At 41.1% G+C, this 25,558-nt stretch overlaps 1 protein-coding gene across 1 annotated transcript in view; it reads right to left on the bottom strand.

Annotated features, from left to right (window-relative positions):
* Nucleotides 1-25,558, bottom strand: part of tle3a (TLE family member 3, transcriptional corepressor a) — an 85,137-nt gene that overhangs the window by 3,643 nt on the left and 55,936 nt on the right. The window contains exons 10-20 of the mRNA XM_072913983.1: nucleotides 22,588-22,710; nucleotides 21,310-21,360; nucleotides 21,086-21,238; nucleotides 20,494-20,626; nucleotides 20,208-20,383; nucleotides 15,861-15,934; nucleotides 15,532-15,781; nucleotides 14,822-15,069; nucleotides 14,583-14,730; nucleotides 7,235-7,385; nucleotides 366-442 (exon numbers count right to left, since the gene is read on the bottom strand). Coding sequence (XP_072770084.1) covers nucleotides 366-442; nucleotides 7,235-7,385; nucleotides 14,583-14,730; nucleotides 14,822-15,069; nucleotides 15,532-15,781; nucleotides 15,861-15,934; nucleotides 20,208-20,383; nucleotides 20,494-20,626; nucleotides 21,086-21,238; nucleotides 21,310-21,360; nucleotides 22,588-22,710 — 1,584 coding nt within the window. The remainder of the gene's footprint in view (nucleotides 1-365; nucleotides 443-7,234; nucleotides 7,386-14,582; nucleotides 14,731-14,821; nucleotides 15,070-15,531; nucleotides 15,782-15,860; nucleotides 15,935-20,207; nucleotides 20,384-20,493; nucleotides 20,627-21,085; nucleotides 21,239-21,309; nucleotides 21,361-22,587; nucleotides 22,711-25,558) is intronic.

The raw sequence follows: 25,558 nt of genomic DNA on the forward strand, positions 1-25,558 counted from the left end.
AACTCACAACAAATTACACACCTGCAAATCAGTCTGACTTCTGCTGTTGTCGTAATACGTCGATAAGGAGAAATTTGTATTTACACGATGAGTCGGGTGTGTCTTGACCTCCGCCGAACCCCTGAGCCCGACTCACCGAACCCTTAGGGTTCCATCGAACCCAGGTTAAGAACCACTGCTCTAGTGTCATGGTAAGAATGCAGCGAGAGTAAGGTGGACAACCACTTATTTGTCAAGTCAGTAGGTCAGGTTCACTTTTCTCTGATAAGAATCCTGACAGACAGCAGTTGCAGTGACCTTCCTCTCGGTTCCAATACGTGGATTCGTTTGGACTGACTACAAAGAGAAAATAGTGAATAACATACCTGGAATATGCTGGCTCCATAGGGAGTCCTCCAAGCATTCAACAGGTTATCCTTCCCAGTGCTTACGAACCATTTCCCTGCAAGAAAACAAGACTATGAATCATAACGCCTCAGAAATGAAAAGTCCACTTCAGAGCTAAAAATGTCTTTAGCTCGGAGAAAAGGGGTGGGAATTCAACTTTACTATGGGATATTTTCAGACATGCACATTTTTCGCGGAAATACGTATTGTTAACAGTTTATTTTCGCGTCAAAATATCACCTGAATGTTTTTAATGAAATAGCAATATGACTTGACAGCGTGGTGCTGAAACACAATTAGGGATGTCCGATAATATCGGCCGATAAATGCTTTAAAATGTACCATATTTTTCGGAGTATAAGTCGCTCCGGAGTATAAGTCGCACCGGCCGAAAATACATAATAAAGAAGGAAAAAAAAACATATATAAGTCGCACTGGAATATAAGTCACATTTTTTGGGGAAATGTATTTGATAAAAGCCAACAGCAAGAATAGACATTTGAAAGGCAATTTAAAATAAATCAAGAATAGTGAACAACAGGCTGAATAAGTGTACGTTATATGAGGCATAAATAACCAACTGGTATGTTAACGTAACATATTATGGTAAGAGTCATTCAAATAACTATAACATATAGAACAGGGGTCCTCAAGTACAAATCTTGAAGGTCCACAAATTTTTTTTTTTAAACAGGCTGGGTCCGTTTATTATCGGTCAAGCTTATATAGTAGCAGGAGGTAGGTAGTTTAACATTTTCTTAAAATTAACAAAAATAAAATAAATATCCAATAAAATACATGAAATATTTTCTTTGAAACAAAAATGAATAAGAACTTTGAAAAAATGTGTCCTCTGCATTTGACCCATCCCTTGATCACCCCCTGGGAGGTGAGGGGAGCAGTGGGCAGCAGCGGCGCCGCGCCCGGGAATCATTTTTGGTGATTTAACCCCCAATTCCAAGCCTTGATGCTGAGTGCCAAGCAGGGAAGAATGCTGGTATGAGCTTTTAAACATAACCCGTTAACTGCTGCCAATCAAATGGTGAATAAGATACTCTTTAGGGTTCATATGTTTGTAAATCTCACTGTGATGAAGTCAGTGCCTCACCAGCCATCAACCTCACCGCACGTTACTGCTCTGTTGCTATTTGTTGTTGTGTCATAGATTTAACAAAAATCTTGCTTTATGTTTCATATGACTTTTTCAGCCTCATGATTTCTTTTTTTCCTAGCTCTGAATCTTGAGGAAATGTCTCTTCAAATTTGCGGTGCTCTTTCAGATAGTGACGTTTCAGATTTTCACTTTTCACCAGAGCAACAGTACTGTTGCATATTAGACACATTGGTCTGGTACTTGCAGTAGGTAGGATGAAACATATTGCTCTGTCCATTCTTCCTTGAAACGTCGGTTTTACCTGTCCACCTTTCTTTTACCAGCCTGAGCCAACTTGGAGCATGCCATTGTGATTTGATTGACATTCAGTGACTGACGAGTGAACAGTTAGCGAAGTAGCGATACGAGACAACTGTGTGCCTGCAGCGAAAGGTTCCATGCACTGTGCACTGCACATGTGTATGACCCAGGTGGTAACAGCCTATCAGCGCGTCGTTGTGATAGAGATGACAACCCATACCCCGGAATCAGCCAATCAGAGTGGCGTTCTCTCGCTCTCACTCCGTCTCCGAGAGAGAGAGAGAGAGAGAGAGAGAGAGAGAGAGAGAGAGAGAGAGAGACGGAGTGAGTGAGACACGAGAAGTGTAAACGAAACGTGGAGATCCATCCATCCATCCATCTTCTTCCGCTTATCCGAGGTCGGGTCGCGGGGGCAGCAGCCTAAGCAGGGAAGCCCAGACTTCCCTCTCCCCAGCCACTTCGTCCAGCTCCTCCCGGGGGATCCCGAGGCGTTCCCAGGCCAGCCGGGAGACATAGTCTTCCCAACGTGTCCTGGGTCTTCCTCGTGGCCTCCTACCGGTCGGACATGCCCTAAACACCTCCTTAGGGAGGCGCTCGGGTGGCATCCTGACCAGATGCCCGAACCACCTCATCTGGCTCCTCTCGATGCGGAGGAGCAGCGGCTTTACTTTGAGCTCCCCCCGGATGACAGAGCTTCTCACCCTATCTCTAAGGGAGAGCCCCGCCACCCGGCGGAGGAAACTCATTTCGGCCACTTGTACCCGTGATCTTGTCCTTTCGGTCATAACCCAAAGCTCATGACCATAGGTGAGGATGGGAACGTAGATCGACCGGAACGTGGAGATATTTGACTAAAAACAACAAAGAACGTTGACTTGCGCTAGCGATAACTCACAGATGAATACAATTATTATATTTTTTTATAATAATTATAATTATAATAAAAAAATAAAAAAAATGTTTTTTTTATTTTTTTTACTATAATTCGTGCTGGGTCCGGACGGACACGTCGCTGGGTCCGGACATGGACCGCGGTCCGCCTGTTGAGGATCCCTGATATAGAACATGCTATACGTTTACCAAACAATCTGTCACTCCTAATCGCTAAATCCCATGAAATCTTATACGTCTAGTCTCTTACGTGAATGAGATCAATAATATTATTTGATATTTTACGCTAATGTGTTAATCATTTCACACATAAGTCGCTCCTGAGTATAAGTCGCACCCCCGGCCAAACTATGAAAAAAACTGCGACTTATAGTCTGAAAAATACGGCAATATCGGAAATTATCGGTATCGGTTTCATAATTATCGGTATCAAAAAGTAAAATGTATGACTTTTTAAAACGCCGCTGTGTACACGGACGTAGGGAGAAGTACAGAGCGCCAATAAACCTTAGAAGGCACTGCCTTTGTCACATAATATCTACGGCTTTTCACACACAAAAGTGAATGCAAACGCATACTTGGTCAACAGCCATACAGGTCACACTGAGGGTGGCCGTTTAAACAACTTTAACACTGTTACAAATATGCGCCACACTGTGAACCCACACCAAACAAGAATGACAAACACATTTCGGGAGAACGTCCGCATCGTAACACAACATAAACACAACAGAATAAAATACCCAGAACCCCTTGCAGCACCGCCCACCTCAACCTCCTCATAGTCTCTCTCAGGGAGAGCATGTCCCAAATTCCATGCTGCTGTTTTGAGGCATGTTCAAAAAAATAATGCACTTTGTGACTTCAATAATAAATATGGCAGTGCCATGTTGGCATTTTTTTTTAGAGATGTCCGATAATATCGGCCTGCTTTAAAATGTAATATCGGAAATTATCAGTATCGTTTTTTTAATTATCGGTATCGTTTTTTTTATTTTATTTTATTTTTTTAATTAAATCACCATAAAAAACACAAGATACACTTACAATTAGTGCACCAACCCAAAAAACCTACCTCCCCCATTTACACTCATTCACACAAAAGGGTTGTTTCTTTCTGTTATTAATATTGTGGTTCCTACATTATATATCAATATATATCAATACAGTCTGCAAGGGATACAGTCCGTAAGCACACATGATTGTGCTGGTCCACTAATAGTACTAACCTTTAACACTTAATTTTACTCATTTTCATTAATTACTAGTTTCTATGGAACTGTTTTTATATTGTTTTACTTTCTTTTTTATTCAAGAAAATGTTTTTAATTTATTTATTTTATTTTATTATTATTTTTTTAAAGAACCTTATCTTCACCATACCTGGTTGTCCAAATTAGGCATAATAATGTGTTAATTCCCCCACTGTATATATCGGTATCGGTTGATATCGGTATCGGTAATTAAGAGTTGGACAATATCAGAATATCGGATATCGGCAAAAAAGCCATTATTGGACATCCCTAATTTTTTTCCATAACTTGAGTTGATTTATTTTGGAAAACCTTGTTAAATTGTTTAATGCATCCAGCGGGGCATCACAACAAAATGAGGCATAATAATGTGTTAATTCCACGACTGTATATATCGGTATCAGTAATTAAGAGTTGAACAATATCGGAATATCGGTAAAAAAGCCATTATCGGACATCTCCAAACACAATGCATTGTGGGTCTTGCAGGCGTCTGAGTAGCTTATTTGCATGGCTACTTAAGCGCCTGTCCTTAAGTTATGTTTCTTTGTTTGACAAGTTCAAAACATGTCGCGATTGTGCGGTATTATTAACTGCCGTGTGTTGTCATGATCACATCAGGGAAAAATTTTTGGTGAGATATGTTTAATTTTCCAGTAAAGTCAAGGAACTGGGGTTAGTGAGCTAATAAAGAGACGGCGAATGGCCTGGAGAGCAGCAGTGAGACGATCAAACATCACTTTTAACGCCATCACCTGGTCCATGTTGGTGTTTTCAGACTGGTAAGTTTCAATCAAAGCACACATGTAGCATATAATAGGCTGTTAGTGCTAGGGCATACTTGCCAACCTTGAGACCTCCGATTTCGGGAGGTGGGGGGTGTGGTCGGGGGTGTGACGGGGGCGTGGTTGAGGGCGCGGGCATGGTTAAGAGGGGAGGTGTATATTGACAGCTAGAATTCACCAAGTCAAGTATTTCAAACATATACATATACATATATATATATACATTTATTTATTTATATATATATATATATATATATATATATATATATATATATAGGTATATATATATACATACATATATATACACATATATATACACACATATATATATATATATACATATATATATATATATATATATATACATATACATATATACATATATATACATACTGTATATACATACATATATATATATATACACATATATATATATATATATATATATATATACACACACACATATACATATATATATATATATATATATATATATATATATATATATATATATATATATACACACACATATATATATATATATATATCCTGAAAATATGCAAACAAAACTGTGTTTAGATAATTGATATTTCAAACTTGCATAAATAAATCTCAAGGAATATAACATAACTTGGCTTCTGAGAGCTTCAAAATGTAATGAATAAAATGCTAAAGTTGTTGATAAACAAGCAATTATTTTAATAATTAAATATGGTCATTTTAAATGTATTATTATGATCATTGCATGGCGCAGTGGGAGAGTGGCCGTGCGCAACCCGAGGGTCCCTGGTTCAATCCCCACCTAGTACCAACCTCGTCATGTCCGTTGTGTCCTGAGCAAGACACTTCACCCTTGCTCCTGATGGGTGCTGGTTAGCGCCTTGCATGGCAGCTCCCTCCATCAGTGTGTGAATGTGTGTGTGAATGGGTAAATGTGGAAGTAGTGTCAAAGCGCTTTGAGTACCTTGAAGGTAGAAAAGCGCTATACAAGTACAACCCATTTATCATTATCATTTATCATTTATCATTTAATTATTAATTATTTCCAATATGTTTATTTTAATGTATAATTCTATGGCTGGATGTAATAAGGAGTCAGAAAAAATACAAATAAAAATACAATTAATTTTGATGTTTTTAGCAAAATATAGTTAAAATGTATTTAGTTTTTTTTTTTAAATTAATAAATATATTTATTTTTAGGTAAGATAAACATAATAATACAATTTATCTCTAGTCTGGATGATTTAGTTCTTGTCACCCTGTTGTCCTCCCGTCATGAAAAAAAAGGCTGTCCTCACTCAGGTCCGCATAAAGCTGGAGGGGGCGTGGCCTCCAGTTCCAGCTGAAAATCGGGAGATTTTCGGGAGAATATTTGTCCCGGGAGGTTTTCGGGAGAGGCGCTGAATTTCGGGAGTCTCCCGGAAAATTCGGGAGGGTTGGCAAGTATGTGCTAGGGTGAGCTAAGCTAGCTGGGGGCTACAAACAATGTACAGTATTATAGAAAAAAGCAATGCCCTATTCAGATCAATAACTGAGAAGACCTAAATATATCGCACATTTTGAACAGACATTGAGAGACACACAAGACAGATTAGTTCAGCTAACTCTACGCACAGGATATGATAATGATTGAATAGTAATTTGTAAACTGGTTTTGTTTTCAACTACAAGAAAAAGCCTGAAGCTGTAGAACAGAGGGACGCTTTAAAAAAAAAAAAATATTTACATTATGCATGCAGGTAATAACCTGTAATTAATCATGATTAATCCAAATGTATATGTATTTGATTTTTTTTTTTTTTTAATGTATAACTTGCTTTAAAATCATAAATAGAGGTGACAAGTAGATATTGAACAATTTGTTTTTATCTCACAAAAATTGTTTGGCAATACAGTACATAATAATATAATTGGCATGATCAGATATTAAAGTTTAAAATGTGCATGTTTGTTTGTCAAAATTGAAAGAACGAAAACATTTAGTAATATATTTTATTTTATTTTATTAAAACCCATTTTTTTCAGGCTTTCGCGGGCCACATAGAATGATGTGGCGGGCCAGAACTGGCCCCCGGGCCTTGAGTTTGACACCGGTGCTCTAGAAGCTTCAAAATATAACCTCAGGTATGTTTTCTGTTATTTGCATGCATGTTATTGAATTTTACAATCCATTTTCACTGATAATGCTAGTAGATTTTCTACTACAATAACGTATAAATGACGTGGTACATTACATTTGACGTGTCAAAAAGACAGCCAAAAGAGGGTTGTAGATGAGAATAAATCAGTGTAAAAAGGCACCTAATTGGAGGAAATGTAGTCTTGATTTTAAAAATGTTGTTCAGGGGTTTGTGTGCCAGTACTTTGTCTAAAGACTAAAATGTCTTTTTTGCTCAATTAACCACTTTTTTTCCTCAAAGGGTGCTCACATCCTTGTATTTTTGGCATGCGATGGTGAGTCGCTGAGATCCCATGAAAAAGCAGACAGATTTGTTCGTACCACAGTAGGCAAACTTGAGCGAGAGGACGCAGCTCTCGTGGAGGTGCAGCTGATACTTGTCTGGTTTCGAGTGGTGCAGCACTTCCACGTTGCTGCTCTCCATGCCCACAGCGAGCCACTCGCCAGTCGGACAGTAGCCCAGTGAGAAGATCTGCAATAAAAGAGCGATGATGTCTGTCAAATGAGCAGTAATGCGTGCGTACTTGGGGTTGGGCATCGTAAGACTAGGACTCTTACAGGTTCAGCAAATATTCTCAATTTGGATTCTTTTTAGAGACAGGGTCAAAGATGCACTATCCTCACGGGTCAATTTTCAGTTGTTATATAAATATAAAATCTTTGAAGTTCGAATAATATTTGTATACAATATTTCACACAAGTTTCACTTTATTTTTGAAAACACCCTAAAGAGATATTTACACATATCCTGTTTGCGTTTTAGAGACATGGATGTTCCAAATGGGGTGTTTTGCTGCCGATTCCGATCTAGTGTTGTCCTGATACCAATATTTTGGTACCGGTACCAAAATGTATTTCGATAATTTTCGGTACTTTGATACTTTTCTAAATAAAGGGGACCACAAAAAATTGCATTATTGGCTTTATTTTAACAAAATTTTTTACTGTACATTAAAAATGTGTTTCTTATTGCAAGTTTGTCCTTAAATAAAACAGTGAACATACAAGACAACTTGTCTTTTATTTTTAAGTAAACAAACAAAGACTCCTAATTAGTCTGCTGACATATGCGGTAACATATTGTGTCATTTATCATACTATTATTTTGTCAAAATGATTAAGGACAAGTGGTAGAAAATGAATTATTAATCTACTTGTTCGTTTGCTGTTAAAGGGGAACATTATCACAATTTCAGAAAAGTTAAAACCATTAAAAATCAGTTCCCAGTGGCTTATTTTATTTTTCGAAGTTTTTTTCAAAATTTTACCCATCACGCAATATCCCTAAAAATAAGCTTCAAAGTGCCTGATTTTAACCATCGTTATATACACCCGTCCATTTTTCTGTGATGTCACATAGTGATGCCAACACAAACAAACATGGCGGATAGAACAGGAAAATATGGCGACATTAGCTCGGATTAAGCGATTCAACAGATTACGCATGTATTGAAACGGATGGTTGTAGTGTGGAGGCAGGTAGCGAAAACGAAATTGAAGAAGAAACTGAAGCTATTGAGCCATATCGGTTTGAACCGTATGCAAGCGAAACCGACAAACGACACGACAGCCAGCGACACGGGAGAAAGCGAGGACGAATTCGGCGATGGCCTTCTAACCAACGATTGGTATGTGTTTGTTTGGCATTAAAGGAAACTAACAACTATGAACTAGGTTTACAGCATATGAAATACATTTGGCAACAACATGCACTTTGAGAGTGCAGACAGCCCATTTCAGGCGCGCTAAGAACATATATTTTTCCACGATTTCAGCACTCAGGTTAACCATACCTAAATAGACACAAAATACTGCATTACACAAGACTACACAAATGTACTTGAATGACTGAAAAAAAAAAATGTTTTTAAGCTAAATTATTGGTAAACACAGTTTATGTATAATAATTTACGTAAAACCGCGAGTAATGAATAAAGTTTTCATCAATTAATATTTTCTGTAGACATACCCTCATCCGCTCTCTTTTCCTGAAAGCTGATCTGTCCAGTTTTGGAGTTGATGTCAGCATCTGCTTTGAGTGTCGCAGGATATCCACATATTCTTGCCATCTCTGTCGTAGCATAGCTTTCGTCGGTAAAGTGTGCAGAACAAACGACTGACCATTTTGTCGGCTTTCCCCACAGCCTCGTATTTTGAACAAATTTCGTCCAATTTCTTGCCACTTTCGCATCTTTGGGCCACTGGTGCAACTTGAATCCGTCCCTGTTCGTGTTGTTACACCCTCCGACAACACACCGACGAAAGTGAGAAAATGGCGGATTGCGTCCCGATGTGGATAATAGAAAGGCATTTAATTCGCCAAAATTCACCCATTTAGAGTTCGGAAATCGGTTAAAAAAATATATGGTCTTTTTTCTGCAACATCAAGGTATATATTGACGCTTACATAGGTCTGGTGATAATGTTCCCCTTTAATATCTGCTTACTCTGCGCTCGTTACGTCTCGTCTCGACTACTGTAACGTATTATTTTGGGGTCTCCCTATGTCTAGCATTAAAAGATTACAGTTGGTACAAAATGCGGCTGCTAGACTTTTGACAAGAACAAGAAAGTTTGATCATATTACGCCTATACTGTATATACCTTATATACATATACACCTATATATATATACCTATACTGGCTCACCTGCACTGGCTTCCTGTGCACTTAAGATGTGACTTTAAGGTTTTACTACTTACGTATAAAATACTACACGGTCTAGCTCCATCCTATCATGCTGATTGTATTGTACCATATGTCCCGGCAAGAAATCTGCCTCCAAAGAACTCCGGCTTATTAGTGATTCCCAGAGCCCAAAAAAAGTCTGCGGGCTATAGAGTGTTTTCTATTGGGGCTCCAGTACTATGGAATGCCCTCCCGGTAACAATTAGAGATGCTACCTCAGTAGAAGCATTTAAGTCCCATCTTAAAACTCATTTGTATACTCTAGCCTTTAAATAGACCCCCCTTTTAGACCAGTTGATCTGCCGTTTCTTTTCTTTTCTCCTCTGCTCCCCTCTTCCTTGTGGAGGGGGGGGGGGGGGGGGGGGGGGGGCACAGGTCCGGTGGCCATGGATGAAGTGCTGGCTGTCCAGAGTCGGGACACGGGGTGGACCGCTCGCCTGTGCATCGGCTGGGAACATCTCTGTGCTGCTGACCCGTCTCCGCTCGGGATGGTGTCCTGCTGGCCCCACTATGGACTGGACTCTTACTATTATGTTGGATCCACTATGGACTGGACTCTCACAATATTATGTCAGACCCACTCGACATCCATTGCATTCGGTCTCCCCTAGAGGGGGGGGGTTACCCACATATGCGGTCCTCTCCAAGGTTTCTCATAGTCATTCACATCGACGTCCCACTGGGGTGAGTTTTTCCTTGCCCTTATGTGGGCTTTGTACCGAGGATGTCGTTGTGGCTTGTGCAGCCCTTTGAGACACTTGTGATTTAGGGCTATATAAATAAACATTGATTGATTGATACTTTCTTTTTTAACATGTTCTATCTACACTTCTGTTCAAATGTATTAATCACTTATTCTTCTCTTGTTTGATACTTTACATTAGTTTTGGATGATACCACAAATGTAGGTATCGATCCGATACCAAGTAGTTACAGGATCATACATTGGTCATATTCAAAGTCCTCATGTGTCCGGTACTTTTTAGAGGCGGTATAGTACCGAATATGATTCATTAGTATCGCGGTACTATACCAATACCGGTATACCATACAACTCTATACTGATCACATGTTGATATTGTAGCAATAGCATACATTTTCATACTAGTTCCTTACTTAATTTCATAACATACAATTGTTTGATCAAAACGAAGTCAATAGTACACAAGAACCAAACAAAGGCAAAAACTTGAATCTATTACTCAATTAAATCCTTTAGGTTTTGCCCTCAAAGTCCTTCTGTGTCCAGGGAACTATTCTCTGAGTTTGTAGAAACAAAAAATGAAACAAATAAAAAGATTTGGGGAAATTAAAAATATTGACCATATCCCTTCAGTTTCAATCATATACTGATACTACCTTTGGTATCAACATGACTGATTTATGAATCGATCAGTCTTCCTCTTGCATGTGTGTGTAGCAGAGCACGCCAACTGTTGTTAATATATTATCCTATCTCTAACTCTTATTCATTTACTTGCTCATTTCCTGTGAGTAGCTGTGTACTTTTTGCTGTAACATGGTTCCATCTTCACTTCCTAAAGTTAACTGAGCACTCATTTCTTGTGTTGTTTCAAGCTAGCTTAGCTATTAGCATGCCTTCTTGCTCTTCCTACAGTGTGTAACATGTTCAACCTCGTTCTCCAGTGATAATGCGTGTACCGTATTTTTCGGACTATAAGTCGCAGTTTTTTTTCATAGTTTGGCCGGGGGTGCGACTTATACTCAGGAGCGACTTATGTGTGAAATGATTAACACATTAGCGTAAAATATCAAATAATATTATTGATCTCATTCACGTAAGAGACTAGACGTATAAGATTTCATGGGATTTAGCGATTAGGAGTGACAGATTGTTTGGTAAACGTATAGCATGTTCTATATCAGGGGTGCTCATTACGTCGATCGCGAGCTACCGGTCGATCTCGGAGGGTGTGTCAGTCGATCACCAGCCAGGCATTAAAAAAATAGTCCTAAAAATGAGCGATCATAAATCTTCACTATGACGTCACTTTCGTCACTTGATTGGCATTCACGGCACCCGAGGGTCTTCTGAGATGACGCTGGCTGCTGCCAGCTCATTAAAATTACCGACTGGAAGGCGAGAAACACTTTATTTCAACAGACTCTGGCGCCGTACCTGTCGTCAAAACTCCAAAGACCGACTGCACAGTTGAACAGTTGCGCTAACAAAACAAGAGTCTCAGAAAGCTGGCGTGCACAAGCTAGCAAGCTACGGAGTTTGCCGACAATGTATTTCCTGTAAAGTGTATACAAAGGAGTACGGAAGCTGGACAAATAAGATGCCAAAAACCAACCACTTTCATGTGGTATTGGACAGAAAGGAGGACCTTTTTCTCCTCCATTCGAAAATGAGGACGTTTTTAGCACCACTGTCTGATTCCAATCAATGCAAGTCATCACAATCAGGTAATACACCAACTTATATTCTTGTCTTCATGAAAGAAAGGAATCTATATGTGTTAAACATGCTTGTATTATCTTTAAACACCTTAACTTGTTAACAATATTAACTATATGTGTTAAACATGCTTGCATTATCTTTAAACACCTTTAACTTATTAACAATCTTAACTATATGTGTTAAACATGCTTGTATTATCATTAAACACCTTTAACTTGTTAACAATATTAACTATATGTGTTAAACATGCTTGTATTATCTTTAAACACCTTTAACTTATTAATAATATTAACTATATGTATTAAACATGCTTGTATTATCATTAAACACCTTTAACTTGTTAACAATATTAACTATATGTATTAAACATACTTGCATTATCATTAAACACCTTTAATTTATTAACAATATTAACTATATGTGTTAAACATGCTTGCATTATCATTAAACACCTTTAACTTATTAACAAAAACATATATTTCATAAATAAGTAAATATAAATTATATATATGAATGAGGTAGATCCCCACGACTTGATCAATTGAAAAGTAGCTCGCCTGCAGAAAAAGTGTGAGCACCCCTGTTCTATATGTTATAGTTATTTGAATGACTCTTACCATAATATGTTACGTTAACATACCAGTTGGTTATTTATGCCTCATATAACGTACACTTATTCAGCCTGTTGTTCACTATTCTTGATTTATTTTAAATTGCCTTTCAAATGTCTATTCTTGGTGTTGGCTTTTATCAAATACATTTCCCCAAACAATGTGACTTATACTCCAGTGCGACTTATATATGTTTTTTCCCTTCTTTATTACCGTATTTTTTGGAGTATAAGTCGCTCCGGAGTATAAGTCGCACCGGCCAAAAATGCATAATAAAGAAGAAAAAAACATATATAAGTCGCATTTTTTGGAGAAGTTTATTTGATAAAAGCCAACAGCAAGAATAGACATTTGAAAGGCAATTTAAAATAAATCAAGAATAGTGAACAACAGGCTGAATAAGTGTACGTTATATGAGGCATAAATAACCAACTGGTATGTTAACGTAACATATTATGGTAAGAGTCATTCAAATAACTATAACATATAGAACATGCTATACGTTTACCAAACAATCTGTCACTCCTAATCGCTAAATCCCATGAAATCTTATACGTCTAGTCCAGGGGTCGGCAACCTTTACCAGTCAAAGAGCCATTTTGACCAGTTTCACAAATTATAGAAAACAATGGGAAACGCAAAAAATGTATGACATTTTAAATGAAATAACACTGTATACAAAGATTTTTTTTGCTTTGTGCTATGTATAAACCAGGGGTCTCAGACACGCTGCCCACACCTTTATTTGGGATTTGAAAGCTGGTGCGGCACGCGGGTTTTAACTGAAAGGCGCTTGTCAGCGCCATGCGTGCCGTGTTGGTACAGTATATAGCACCCACCATAAACAGTGTGCCTGATCAGCCTCACGTTGTATGTGGCTTTTGCTTGCTAATGTAGGTGACAGCAACGCATACTTGGTCAACAACCACACAGGTTACACTGACGGTGGCTGTATAAAAAATGTTTTAACACTCTTACTAATAATGTGCCACACTGTGAACCCACACCAAACAAGAATGACAAACACATTTTGGGAGAACATCTGCACCTTAACACAACAGGACAAATACCCAGAATCCCATGCAGCCCTAACTCTTCCGGGATACATTATACACCCCCACTACCAAACCCCGCCCACCTCAACCGACGCACAGAGAGAGGGGGGGGGGGGGGGGGGGGGGGGGGGTTTGGTGGTAGCAGGGGTGTATAATATAGCCCGGAAGAGTCAGGGCTGCATGGGATTCTGGGTGTTTGTTATGTTGTGTTTATGTTGTGTTAAGGTGCAGATGTTCTCCCGAAATGTGTTTGTCATTCTTGTTTGCTTTTGGTTCAAAGTGTGGCGCATTATTAGTAAGAGTGTTAAAGTTGTTTTATATTGCCACCGTCAGTGTAACCTGTGTGGCTATTGACCAAGTATGCCTTGCTGTCACGTACGTGTGGAAGCAGAAGATGTATATTGTATAACAAGTGTTGGGCTAGCACGCTGTTAATATAAATTGTAGAAGGGGCCAAATGTTGTACCATCATGCCACGCCCTTATTATAGCTGTAAGGGTGAAAATCGGTGAATATTAATCCCGGGGGAGTTTTCTGCGAGAGAAACTGAAATCCGGAAGTCTCACGGGAAAATCGGGGGGTTCAGCAAGTAAGCCGTATCAGAGTGATCAAAGAGCCGCATGCTGCTCCGGAGCCGCGGGTTGCCGACCCCTGGTCTAGTCTCTTACGTGAATGAGCTAAATAATAGTATTTGATATTTTAAGGTAATGTGTTAATAATTTCACACATAAGTCGCTCCTGAGTATAAGTCGCACCCCCGGCCAAACTATGAAAAAAACTGCGACTTATAGTCCGAAAAATACGGTAATAAATGTAAAACCCGGTTGCCATTATTGCCCAACCCTATGCTTGCAGCACATCCATATTCTCTGCTTGTTTGGGCTTTGTACCTGTGATGTGAAGTCGTGCTGCTGCAGCTGTCGACCCTCTCTAAGATCCCAGGAGCGAACAGTGTTGTCAAGCCCGCCTGTCCACAGTTTAGTGCCGTCATGCGAAATGTCAATGCAGCTTGCACCGTCTGTGTGACCCTGGAACTGCCTGCAAATCAAAAGAACAGAATGCCGACAAATATTACAGACAACGGCGTGATCTTAGAGTGACCAAAACAGTGACAATGTTTTCTTCAAACCTGACAAGAGTCTGGTTGTGGAGGTCCCACACAGCAATGTTTCCATCGCTGCAGCAGGAGAAGCAGACTTTGGCGTCGGGACTGATGGCCAAGGCGTAGCACGCCGGGGCCGAAGAGGTGAGCTCAGCTTTGATGCGGGGCGTCTGAGAGGCCAGATCCCAGATGGTCAGCGTGCTGGCCTCGCCTCCCACAATCAATGTGCGGCCATCAGGCAGCAGCTTACAGGAGCGGATGTAGTTATCCCTGTTCTGTTGCCCACAGGACACAAAAGCCAAATCAATCGCTGCTCAGGGCCGCACAGCTCGAGAGAGAGAGAGAGAGAGAGAGTTCAGAAGGAGTCGGTGGCAATGTAGATCTTCTGTCATATTAAATCAATACGAGCGTTCGTCAAAACAAGTCCGATCTCTTTTTAGCAGAATGCTGTGGTCACGCACACTTGGTTTTATTTATATTCTCTGCAAAACGTCATGTAATAGTTATCCTTTCCTTCCTTTCCATTTGAGGTTTAGAGGACATGTTATTGAATTAAAACATTTGCTTGTTTTCGTAACAGTGAAGCTGTCAGCGGTACGCCTGGCCTGGCCCTTGTGTTAAGCGGGTTGCTATTTGAACGAGCGTTTGTTTAAACTGTTCATACCTGTCGCAACAACACGAAAAGGTAGTGAAAAGCTCCGCGATGAGTGAGAGGTGAATCATTCAGCACTCCTTACCAGACAGTCTAGTTGGGACACGGGACTCTTGCTGCCAGGTTGGCTGATATCCCAGATTTTGACACAACCTTTGCCGCCGGTGTAGACGTGGCGTGTGGGGTTGCTAATGGTTACTGCGCACACCACCTCTCCGTGACTCAGTGTGTTGATCTGACGGGCGTGGCGCGGGATGCCGGGGCCTATCAGGGCGTCGGGTGGGAAAGGCACAGGCTGCATCTGGCCGTCTGCGCTCACGTGGAAAGAGTAAGCCCTGGTGGGCAGGAGACGTGTTATCAATATCTGGGTGTCACATTGTGAGTTCTGCACAATAAATGGAGTACAATACTTACGGTTTACCTCCCGAGATGGACGTGAGGCTTGCTGGAAGGCCAGGGGCTCTCATGTGAGTGTGAGGATCAAACCCCTGGATTGTAACAAAAAACTTCGCTTTAGACATCAAATCAAATCAACTTTATTTATAAAGCACATTTAAAATTTACCACAGGGGTAGCCAAAGTGCTGTACAATGGACAGGTTAAAAGATAAAACGAGTACCGAGCAAACACAACACAACACAAACAGAACACGATAAAAAATAAATAATTAAAATAGAATAAATAAAAACAGGTTCACAGCAGGTGTATTATGGGGCGCCATTGCAGGATGGATATCACTCAGTGTTAAAAGCCATGGAATAAAAGTATGTTTTTAAGAGAGATTTAAAAACAGGAAGAGAGGAGGCTTGTCTAACACTCAGGGGTAGGTCGTTCCAGAGCTTGGGAGCAGCAACGGCGAAAGCTCTGTCACCTCTAAGCTTCAGCCTTGTGTCAGGGACCGTCAACAGCAGCTGATCGGCTGATCTTAAGGATCGGGTGGGGCAGTAAGGCTGAAGGAGGTCGGAGAGATAGGTTGGCGCGAGGTTGTTTAGACATTTAAAAACAAATAAAAGGAGTTTAAAATTGATTCGGTAACGCACAGGGAGCCAGTGAAGGGACGCTAAAATAGGGGTGATGTGCTCACGTCTGCGGGTCTGTGTTAGCAGACGAGCAGCAGAGTTCTGCACGAGCTGCAGGCGGGCGAGGGAGGCCTGGCTAATGCCTACGTACAGGACATTACAGTAGTCAAGACGAGTCGAGATAAAGGCGTGGATTCATTTCTCAAGACCATGTCTTGATAGAAGCGGTTTCACTTTCGCTATTTGGCGTAATTGATAAAAGCTTTTATGAACGACGCTGCTGATTTGTTTTTCGAATTTAAAATCTGAGTCGAACTTTACCCCCAGGTTTGTGACACAGTCGCTGAGATACGGGGTCAGAGTGCCGAGGTCGACGTTGGGGGAGGGAGAGCGACTTGGACCGAACAACATAACTTCTGTTTTGTCTTCATTTAGGCTCAGGAAGTTAGCTGAAAGCCAGACTTTGATGTCGTGCAGGCAGTCAATGAGACGTTGAACCGTGTTATTTTGTGCCATGGGAAAATAAATCTGGCAATCATCGGCGTAAAAATGAAATGCAATACTGTACTTCCTAAAAATAGAACCAAGGGGGAGAAGGTAAAGCGCAAATAAAATTGGGGCAAGGATTGAGCCCTGGGGGACCCCATGTGGTAAAGGAGCTGTGGACGACATAAAACTGTCTACTTTTACACAAAAACTCCTGTCGGTTAGGTACGACCGGAACCAGTTGAGGGCGGCGCCCTTAATGCCCACACAGTTCTCAAGACGAGTGATTAAGGTCAAGAGCTATAGATGGAGAGAGCACACACTAAGGCTATGTCTACACTAGGCCGGATAACCCCTTAAACTAAGGGTGTAATGGTACACAAACATTTCGGTTCGGTACGTACCTCGGTTTAGAGGTCACGGTTCGGTTAATTTTCGGTACAGTAAGAATAAAACTAAATATACATTTTCTGGTTATTTATTTACCAAAATTTGTAAACAATGGCTTTATCCTTTTAAAGGGGAACATTATCACCAGACCTATGTAAGCGTCAATATATACCTTGATGTTGCAGAAAAAAGACCATATATTTTTTTAACCGATTCCCGAACTCTAAATGGGTGAATTTTGGCGAATTAAACGCCTTTCTATTATTCGCTCTCGACGTCACATCGGGAAGCAATCCGCCATTTTCTCAAACACCGGGTCAAATTAGCTCTGTTATTTTCCGTTTTTTTCGACTGTTTTCCGTACCTTGGAGACATCATGCCTCGTCGGTGTGTTGTCGGAGGGTGTAACAACACGAACAGGGACGGATTCAAGTTGCACCAGTGGCCCAAAGATGCGAAAGTGGCATTTCGGGAGAACATCTGCACCGTAACACAACATAAACACAACAGAACAAATACCCAGAATCCCATGCTCCCCCACACATCAACCCCCCACCCCCACCAAACCCCGCCCAACTCAACGACGCACGGGGGGTTGATGTGTGGGGGAGCATGGGATTCTGGGTATTTGTTCTGTTGTGTTTATGTTGTGTTACGGTGCAGATGTTCTCCCGAAATGTGTTTGTCATTCTTGGTTGGTTTTGGTTCAAAGTGTGGCGCATTATTAGTAAGAGTGTTAAAGTTGTTTTATATAGCCACCGTCAGTGTGACTTGTGTGGCTGTTGAGCAAGTATGCCTTGCTGTCACGCACGTGTGCAAGCAGAAAATGCATACAGCAAAAGAAAGGGCTGGTATGCTGTTTGTACAGATTGTAGAGGGTGCTAAATGCTGTATCATTGTGGCACGCCCTTATTATTATTGTTAGGGTGAAAATCGGAAAATATTAATCCCGGGAGTTTTCTGCGAGAGTTATTGAAATCCGGACGTCTCCCGGGAAAATCGGGGGGGTCGGCAAGTATGCAGCTGAGCCGCATCAGAGCGGGTTGCCAACCCCTGGTCTAGGTCCAGAGTATATAAAGTCACCAAAAAGGAATGGACAGAAGGTGAAGGCAAAAGAGTGAGGAGTGTCCTGACCAGATATCTAGATCCCTAGATTGATTGTTGTACAGATATCTAGATCCCTAGATTGATTGTTGTAAAATGTTATTCATCACATTGTTTACTTTCACATGTCTATTAAAGATTTGATTAATTTGATGACTCAGGTGTGATTCACTACAATAAGGCCCAACAGCACACTGGATTCCAGTTCATTGAAATACTACAACACTGGATATTGTTCAGATAAGTTAAATTCAACAACTTGCACACAAAGCAACACTGGAGGTGACTATGACGTGCGCTAGGTCACGTTGCGTCGGCGGACGCACACACAAACGACCATTTTGTGTGTTTGGACAAAGATAAGGTTAGGTGGGATTTACCCTGGATAACCTTAGCAGTGTTTCCCACAGGACAGGCATCTATTTGTGGTGGTGTGGTCGGGGGGTGGGGGGTGGCGGTGGCGGCGGCAGCGGCGATGACCAAGAAGAACGCGGAGTTGGAATATAATTACAACATTTTATGTACATATTTATATACAGATTTGAACAATTAGTTATTCACTGAAATATATTTATTAATTGTGGTTCTTACAAAAAATGTATCTTATAAAATATAAAAGCTAAAATGTCTCTTAAAGCTCTGCCCCTTTAATTAGTGCATACTAAATAATTTAACTTTAGCCTACTACTACAACCATATTATTTACCAGCAACATAAAGTGAAACAGAGGCAGAGGTGTCCTGCCACAGTCAGTCAACCTTCTCCTCCTCCTGCTGCTGAACAGGTCGCCAGACCCTCCTCCAGAGAAGAGGGAGACACTGTAGTGCTCATGGCTTACATCTTACTAAAATCCTTCCCGTTGACTATTTACAACACTACACAGTAATTATTATTATTATTATTATCTATAATTACATTTAAATGGCATTGCATACATGTAAAATTAAATGCTATTTCACATTATTTGACCAGTAGCAGTTACACTCATCTGAACAGGTCAGCCACCTGTTTAAAGCCCGATCACAGTTGAAATCTTGAAATGAAGGGCCTTTAATGGCCAAAACATTAACCTGGACAACATTTTAACAGCTGGTTGGCTCAGATTTGATTCTTTTCATTGCATTCACATGCTGCAGTGGACAGTGGACAATTATCTTCAGTATTAATGCAGTATTTGAAGCACCGTCTCCACGTGTGTTTATTGACAACAGGGTTATAACCTGAACACGTTAGCTCGTCGGTATGGCAACACGTGACAGTTACGACGTGCGTCTGCCCCGGAACTCGAGTCAAACAGCGGCGGTGTTAATGAAGCAGCGTCAGGCTGCTCACCGTCAGTGAAACGCTCGGTGAAATCGCGGATTAACGTTAAATATATGACGAGCCGCGAGCGATGCAGCTATAACCTATGTACCTATAACCTATATTACCCTCGTATCTTGATCCCGTCGGTCCGTTTTTCTTTTACTCCGTCGTCATCGTATTCTTCTTCTTCTTCTTCTGGCCCACCAGGTGAATTGGCGGTGCTATTGGCGGAGTTATAGGCTACCGCCACCTACTGCACCGGAGTTGTAACTACAAGGTACATTCACAGACAGAGTCCCATTGCATTTATGAGCGGTCGAGCGAGTCAAAAGCCGAAAAATCCATTTGTGGCGGACGTAATTCTTTCGTGGCGGGCCGCCACAAATAAATGAATGTGTGGGAAACACTGCTTAGTGTAGAAGGGGCCTAATAAAACTGTACATATTAGGTGTGTTACCATGGGGGCACGTCCATAGGCTGCAGCAGCCGCAGCACTCATCTGAGGGGAAATGTGCAGACCAGCATAGACACCAGGACTAGTCAGGCCTCCATTCATGTCATGATGGCCCATCATTGCAAAGGGCGTGGGGTAGGAGCCTGCGATGGACAGAGGTGTGCGCAGGGCTGGTGCTGCTGTAGACAAAAGCATGAAAATGGCATTACTATGAGTCGTGGCAGCAGATTGGCGGGTAAAGACTTGCAGTGTATTACATTGTCCTGAAAGAAAAGAGAATGTTACCAACCGAGAGCTTCCATGCCTGGTGGTTTGCCCAGGATGGGTCTGAGCCCAGGCGTGGAGCTGGTGCCAGGGGTGGGGGCATCGTTGCGTGGGGTAGGTGTGTTGGACTTGAGGCCAGGCGTTGAGGATTTGTCATTCTGTCGAGGGAAACGGCAGAGCGAGCGCGTTCACAATCTGGGAAGCTGGGCACTGTTCAGACTGACAATTTGAGAGCAAACTCAACTTAATCCAGTCTAATTCTGACTAGGCGTACAGTCCCGCCGAGCCATAAACTGCTATTTATTCTAAAACCTATTACGAGAACAATGGGGATAGGCACTTTTTATCCCTTTCCTGCTTTGGCTTTAATCTTTTGGTGAGGAATAAGGAGGGGGGGAAATCCTAGAATAGTTAAATACATTCAAGCTATTAACAGCGAGGACCTGACTTATCCTGATTTGGGACAATATTAACCCTGATGTTTAGTCATGCACTTAAATCACAGACAGCTATTCCCTAATCCACTGCCAAAAATGTCCTAGATTTATTTGGACATATCCCTTTGCCTTTTAAACCCCTTCCTGGCCTAGTTTGAGCCAACCCTCTCGCTGCCTTACATGATTGAGCTCCTTGGCCTTGGAAGATGGGGTGCTTCCAGAGGACGCTACCGATGCTGGGCTGTTGGGCGTGTCCTTCTTCGGGGGGCGGGGCTTATCAATGCCATTTTCAGGCGGCGAGTGTGCTGGGCTGGCTCGAGGCGTGGCAGGATCCTGGGGACAATGAATTCTTAGACACTGCGCCACCAATACTGACAAAGTGGGGCTGAAAATTGCCCGCTCACCTCATTAGACACATCTACCACAAGGTCGTCACTTTTCTCTCCGTCGCTGTCCTACAAAGACAATGTGCTGATGAGTCAATGCCCCAAAATGCATCAGTCAAAGTGTGTTAGCAGTGTTTCCCACAGGACAGGCATCTATTTGTGGTGGTGTGGGCGGGGGGTGACCAAGAAGAACGCGGAGTTGGAATATAAGTACAACACTTTATGTACATATTTAGCTCAGTAAAATTACCGACAGGAAGGCGAGAAACACTTTATTTCAACAAACTCTGGCGCCGTACCTGTCGTCAAAACTCCAAAGACCGACTGCACAGTTGCGCTAACAAAATAACAGTCTCAGAAAGCTGGCGTGCACAAGCTAGCAAGCTACGGAGTTTGCCGACAATGTATTTCTTGTAAAGTGTATACAGAGGAGCACAGAAGCTGGACAAATAAGATGCCAAAAACCAACCACTTTTATGTGGTATTGGACAGAAAGGAGGACTTTTTTTCTCCTCCATTCGAAAATGCGGACGTTATCAGCACCACTGTCTGATTCCAATCAATGCAAGTCATCACAATCAGGTAATACACCAACTTATATTCTTGTCTTCATGAAAGAAAGGAATCTATATGTGTTAAACATGCTTGTATTATCTTTAAACACTTTTAACTTGTTAACAATATTAACTATATGTGTTAAACATGCTTGTATTGTCATTAAACACCTTTAACTTGTTAACAATATTAACTATATGTATTAAACATACTTGTATTATCATTAAACACCTTTAATTCATTAACAATGTGTTAAACATGCTTGTATTATCTTTAAACACCTTTAACTTGTTAACAATATTAACTATATGTATTAAACATACTTGTATTATCATTAAACACCTTTAATGTATTAACAATATTAACTATATGTGTTAAACATGCTTGCATTATCATTAAACACCTTTAACTTGTTAACAAAAACATATATTTCATAAATAAGTAAATATAAATTATATATATGAATGAGGTAGATCCCCACGACTTGATCAATTGAAAAGTAGCTCGCCTGCAGAAAAAGTGTGAGCACCCCTGAGTTACACCCATCTGAACAGGTCAGCCACCTGTTTAAAGCCCGATCACAGTTGAAATCTTGAAATGAAGGGCCTTTAATGGCCAAAACATTAACCTGGACAACATTTTAACAGGCCGAAAAATCCATTTGTGGCGGACGTAATTCTTTCGTGGCGGGCCGCCACAAATAAATGAATGTGTGGGAAACACTGGTGTTAGGTCACATACATATCTGCTCATGCTGTCCTTCTCCTCCACTTTGCGCTTTTTGGAGTCCAAACTGTAGTCGGAGGAGCTGCGGTGTTTCTCGCTGGCTGTGCGTAAGCTTTCTGACGGCGATATTGAGTTATTCTGAAAAGAGAAAGGCAAACAAAGGCTTTATTAGCATTTCATCTACCAGTGAATCATTCATTCGTTACAAGTTGCTCACGGGGCGTGCCAAGGCAAACACTAAAAGCGTCTCATTCGCGCAATTATGGAAGCCGCAGACTCTTAAAATGCAGCTGTGAGCCAGCACCAAAGTGTACCCTGACACCATCCAAGCCCAATCTCACACACACAAGGCTGTCTCTGGCCGCACAACAGAGTGGCCCATTATCTGAGCTGAAAGGAGGATGGCTTGTTTTCTAAGCTCGGCTCCCTCCTCATTGCTGGACAACAAACGGCCTCACGGGGACATGAGCAGAGTGTTGTGGCTGAACAGAGGGCCTTTTCTCTCCAGTCACTCAGGCTAAGCATGGGAGGAGAGAATGTGGATGTCGTGGGCATTGATTGTCGCACTGTGCTCGAGCGCCATGTTAGCGCAGGCTTCGAGAAAGAAAGACAAGCTATATCTTGCTCGTGGGCACGACACCGTGGGACAGAACCGTGCTTCTTCTTGGAGCCTGCCCGCCCAGGAGTGACTCGACCAGAGTCCAGCGGCCAGCCCCCCGCTCCCTCCGACATACCTGCCAACTTTTGAAATCAGAAAAACCTAGTAGCCAGGGTCCAGGGGACACAGGCCCCGGTAGGTCCAGGACAAAGTCCTGGTGGGGGGTTCAGGTTCGCCCCCCGACGCAAAATGATTATTAGCATTCAGACAGGTTAAAATGTTGCTAAAACCATCACTTTTCTATCAGTCACAGTGACTTTTCAAAACAAAAATATTACAGCAAAAATCATATGGGTTGATTGACATGTTTATTCTGTAAGATAACTTCAATAGTTTGAAATTATTTTGACAGTTAATGCCAGTTATCCTGTCAACCTTTCACAAGACTTCAATTTGTTAATTGAAAGTATAAACACTTTTTACAGTAAACAAATGGTAAAACAGTACTAAACAATTCCATTAAAAAAAAAAAAATTGGTGTCATTATTAACTTTCTGTCCAAGCTTGTATAATCTACTGCCTTGTTCAATTGTAAAAAATATTCTGTGCCTAAAATTCACATTTCTATCACAATTATCATACTGTAAACATGGTAAGCTAACTTCATTCAAATTAATAGTCCTGTCAATAGCATGGAATTACAATTCAAATGTAGTTTTTTTGTAAGCCTTTCAAAAGAATTCAAAATATGAAAAATTAATGAAAATTAATTTAAGCCATCAGACACTTGAAAAGTGGCACATCACATCTCTAATGTAATCATTTTAACTTTTCAACAGAAATAGCACTGCAAAAATATTAAGGACATACTTCTGTATTTTGGTAGTTATGCTGTCAACATTTAACAAGATTTCTTCAACTTGGACTTGAAAGCATAAATAGTATAAACACTTTTAACAGTATAACAGTACTAAACAATTCCAATAGATAACATTGGTGTCATTACCTTTTTGTGGCTAAAATCCAACGGCAACGGCATTAGCAACGGCATTAGACTTGTGTTTTTTTGTCCCAACGTGGTCTTTTACATCGCTAATTCCTCCGTGTCCGATCGAAAAATCTTGTCTGCACAAGGTGCAATTCGCGTAGTTTTCACCCTTTTTGGAACGGATAATTATTCCCGGATAGGCTTTTGAATATTCTTCACGGAATGACTGCAGTTTTCTTTTCGATTTAAGACTCGTTTGAGATTTTTCTCCGGCTGATTCCATGATCGTTCGCTCGTTTGGAAACAAACGGTGCCTCATGCTTGGCAGCGGTGCTATAAATAGCCTCGCGCATGGCATTCGGAATGGCTCGATAGGAAGTAACGGGAAGCAGTGTCGATTGTCATTGTTGTTACGCGATTTCGTGAATAAAACTTAAAAATTTTTTTTACCGTATTTCTTATCACTGCAACCGTAACCCGGAATAGGTTGATGAAAACCGTACTAATTACGGGAAAACCGGAGTAGTTGGCAGGTATGCGCCGATTCCTTGGATAGAACGACGCTATAATGTGGACAAGTCAGCAGCAGGCTGAAGGAGTGAACAATGGCTGACGGACTGGCAGACTGGGCAACAGGCCACTGCCTGTATAATGGCTGACCTTTAAAAAAGAGATGCTTAGCGTGACTCATTAACCAAAGTCACCACTCGGCTATCAGATGACCTGGGCGAGAGCACAGAAACGAAAGAAAGGCCTGCTAATCGCCCCAGGAGTTCCATTTCATCAGACATGACTGAACCCATTGAGCTGGCCCAGCCATCAGAAACCCAATCTCACACGCCCATTGCAAGCCATCAGAGATCGCAGCCATTCATATTAAACGCTTGGGAAGGTCCACCCACACAGCTTCAAGAGATGGGAGGAAATCAAAACAATTTCCCATTTGTGAGTGTAAATATTCATCACATGCCAAGAAGGAGTGAGCTGGTAAACAAGGGAGAAGGGGGAAGGGATCAAATAAATCCTTTAAGACGTGGACGTCCACGTCATTCGATAATTGCGATGAAATTACAAGGCTTCTAATCTCTTCGGCATGATACCAGTCATTCCCCTCCTGGATTGAACACGTTGGATTTACATTTTTAACCTCAATTGGCATGAATGAACCCTCTGTCAAAAGGGTTATGTTTATATTTCCATTTAAACGAAGTATGCACAAACTTTGCTTCCAGTCAAAGCCATCAGGGAAGCCCAGACTTGTGATGAAACAATGATTCAAGTAATGAAACAATGATTCAACCACCGAAAGTTGCATTTTCACTTTTATCACCGAAACTGGAGGTTGCGATGTAGGGCTGGACAATTAATACAATTTTGGTTTCGATTTTAATCATGGCTTC

This window comes from Nerophis lumbriciformis, linkage group LG10 (assembly GCF_033978685.3).
Source record: "Nerophis lumbriciformis linkage group LG10, RoL_Nlum_v2.1, whole genome shotgun sequence".
NCBI lineage: Eukaryota > Metazoa > Chordata > Actinopteri > Syngnathiformes > Syngnathidae > Nerophis > Nerophis lumbriciformis.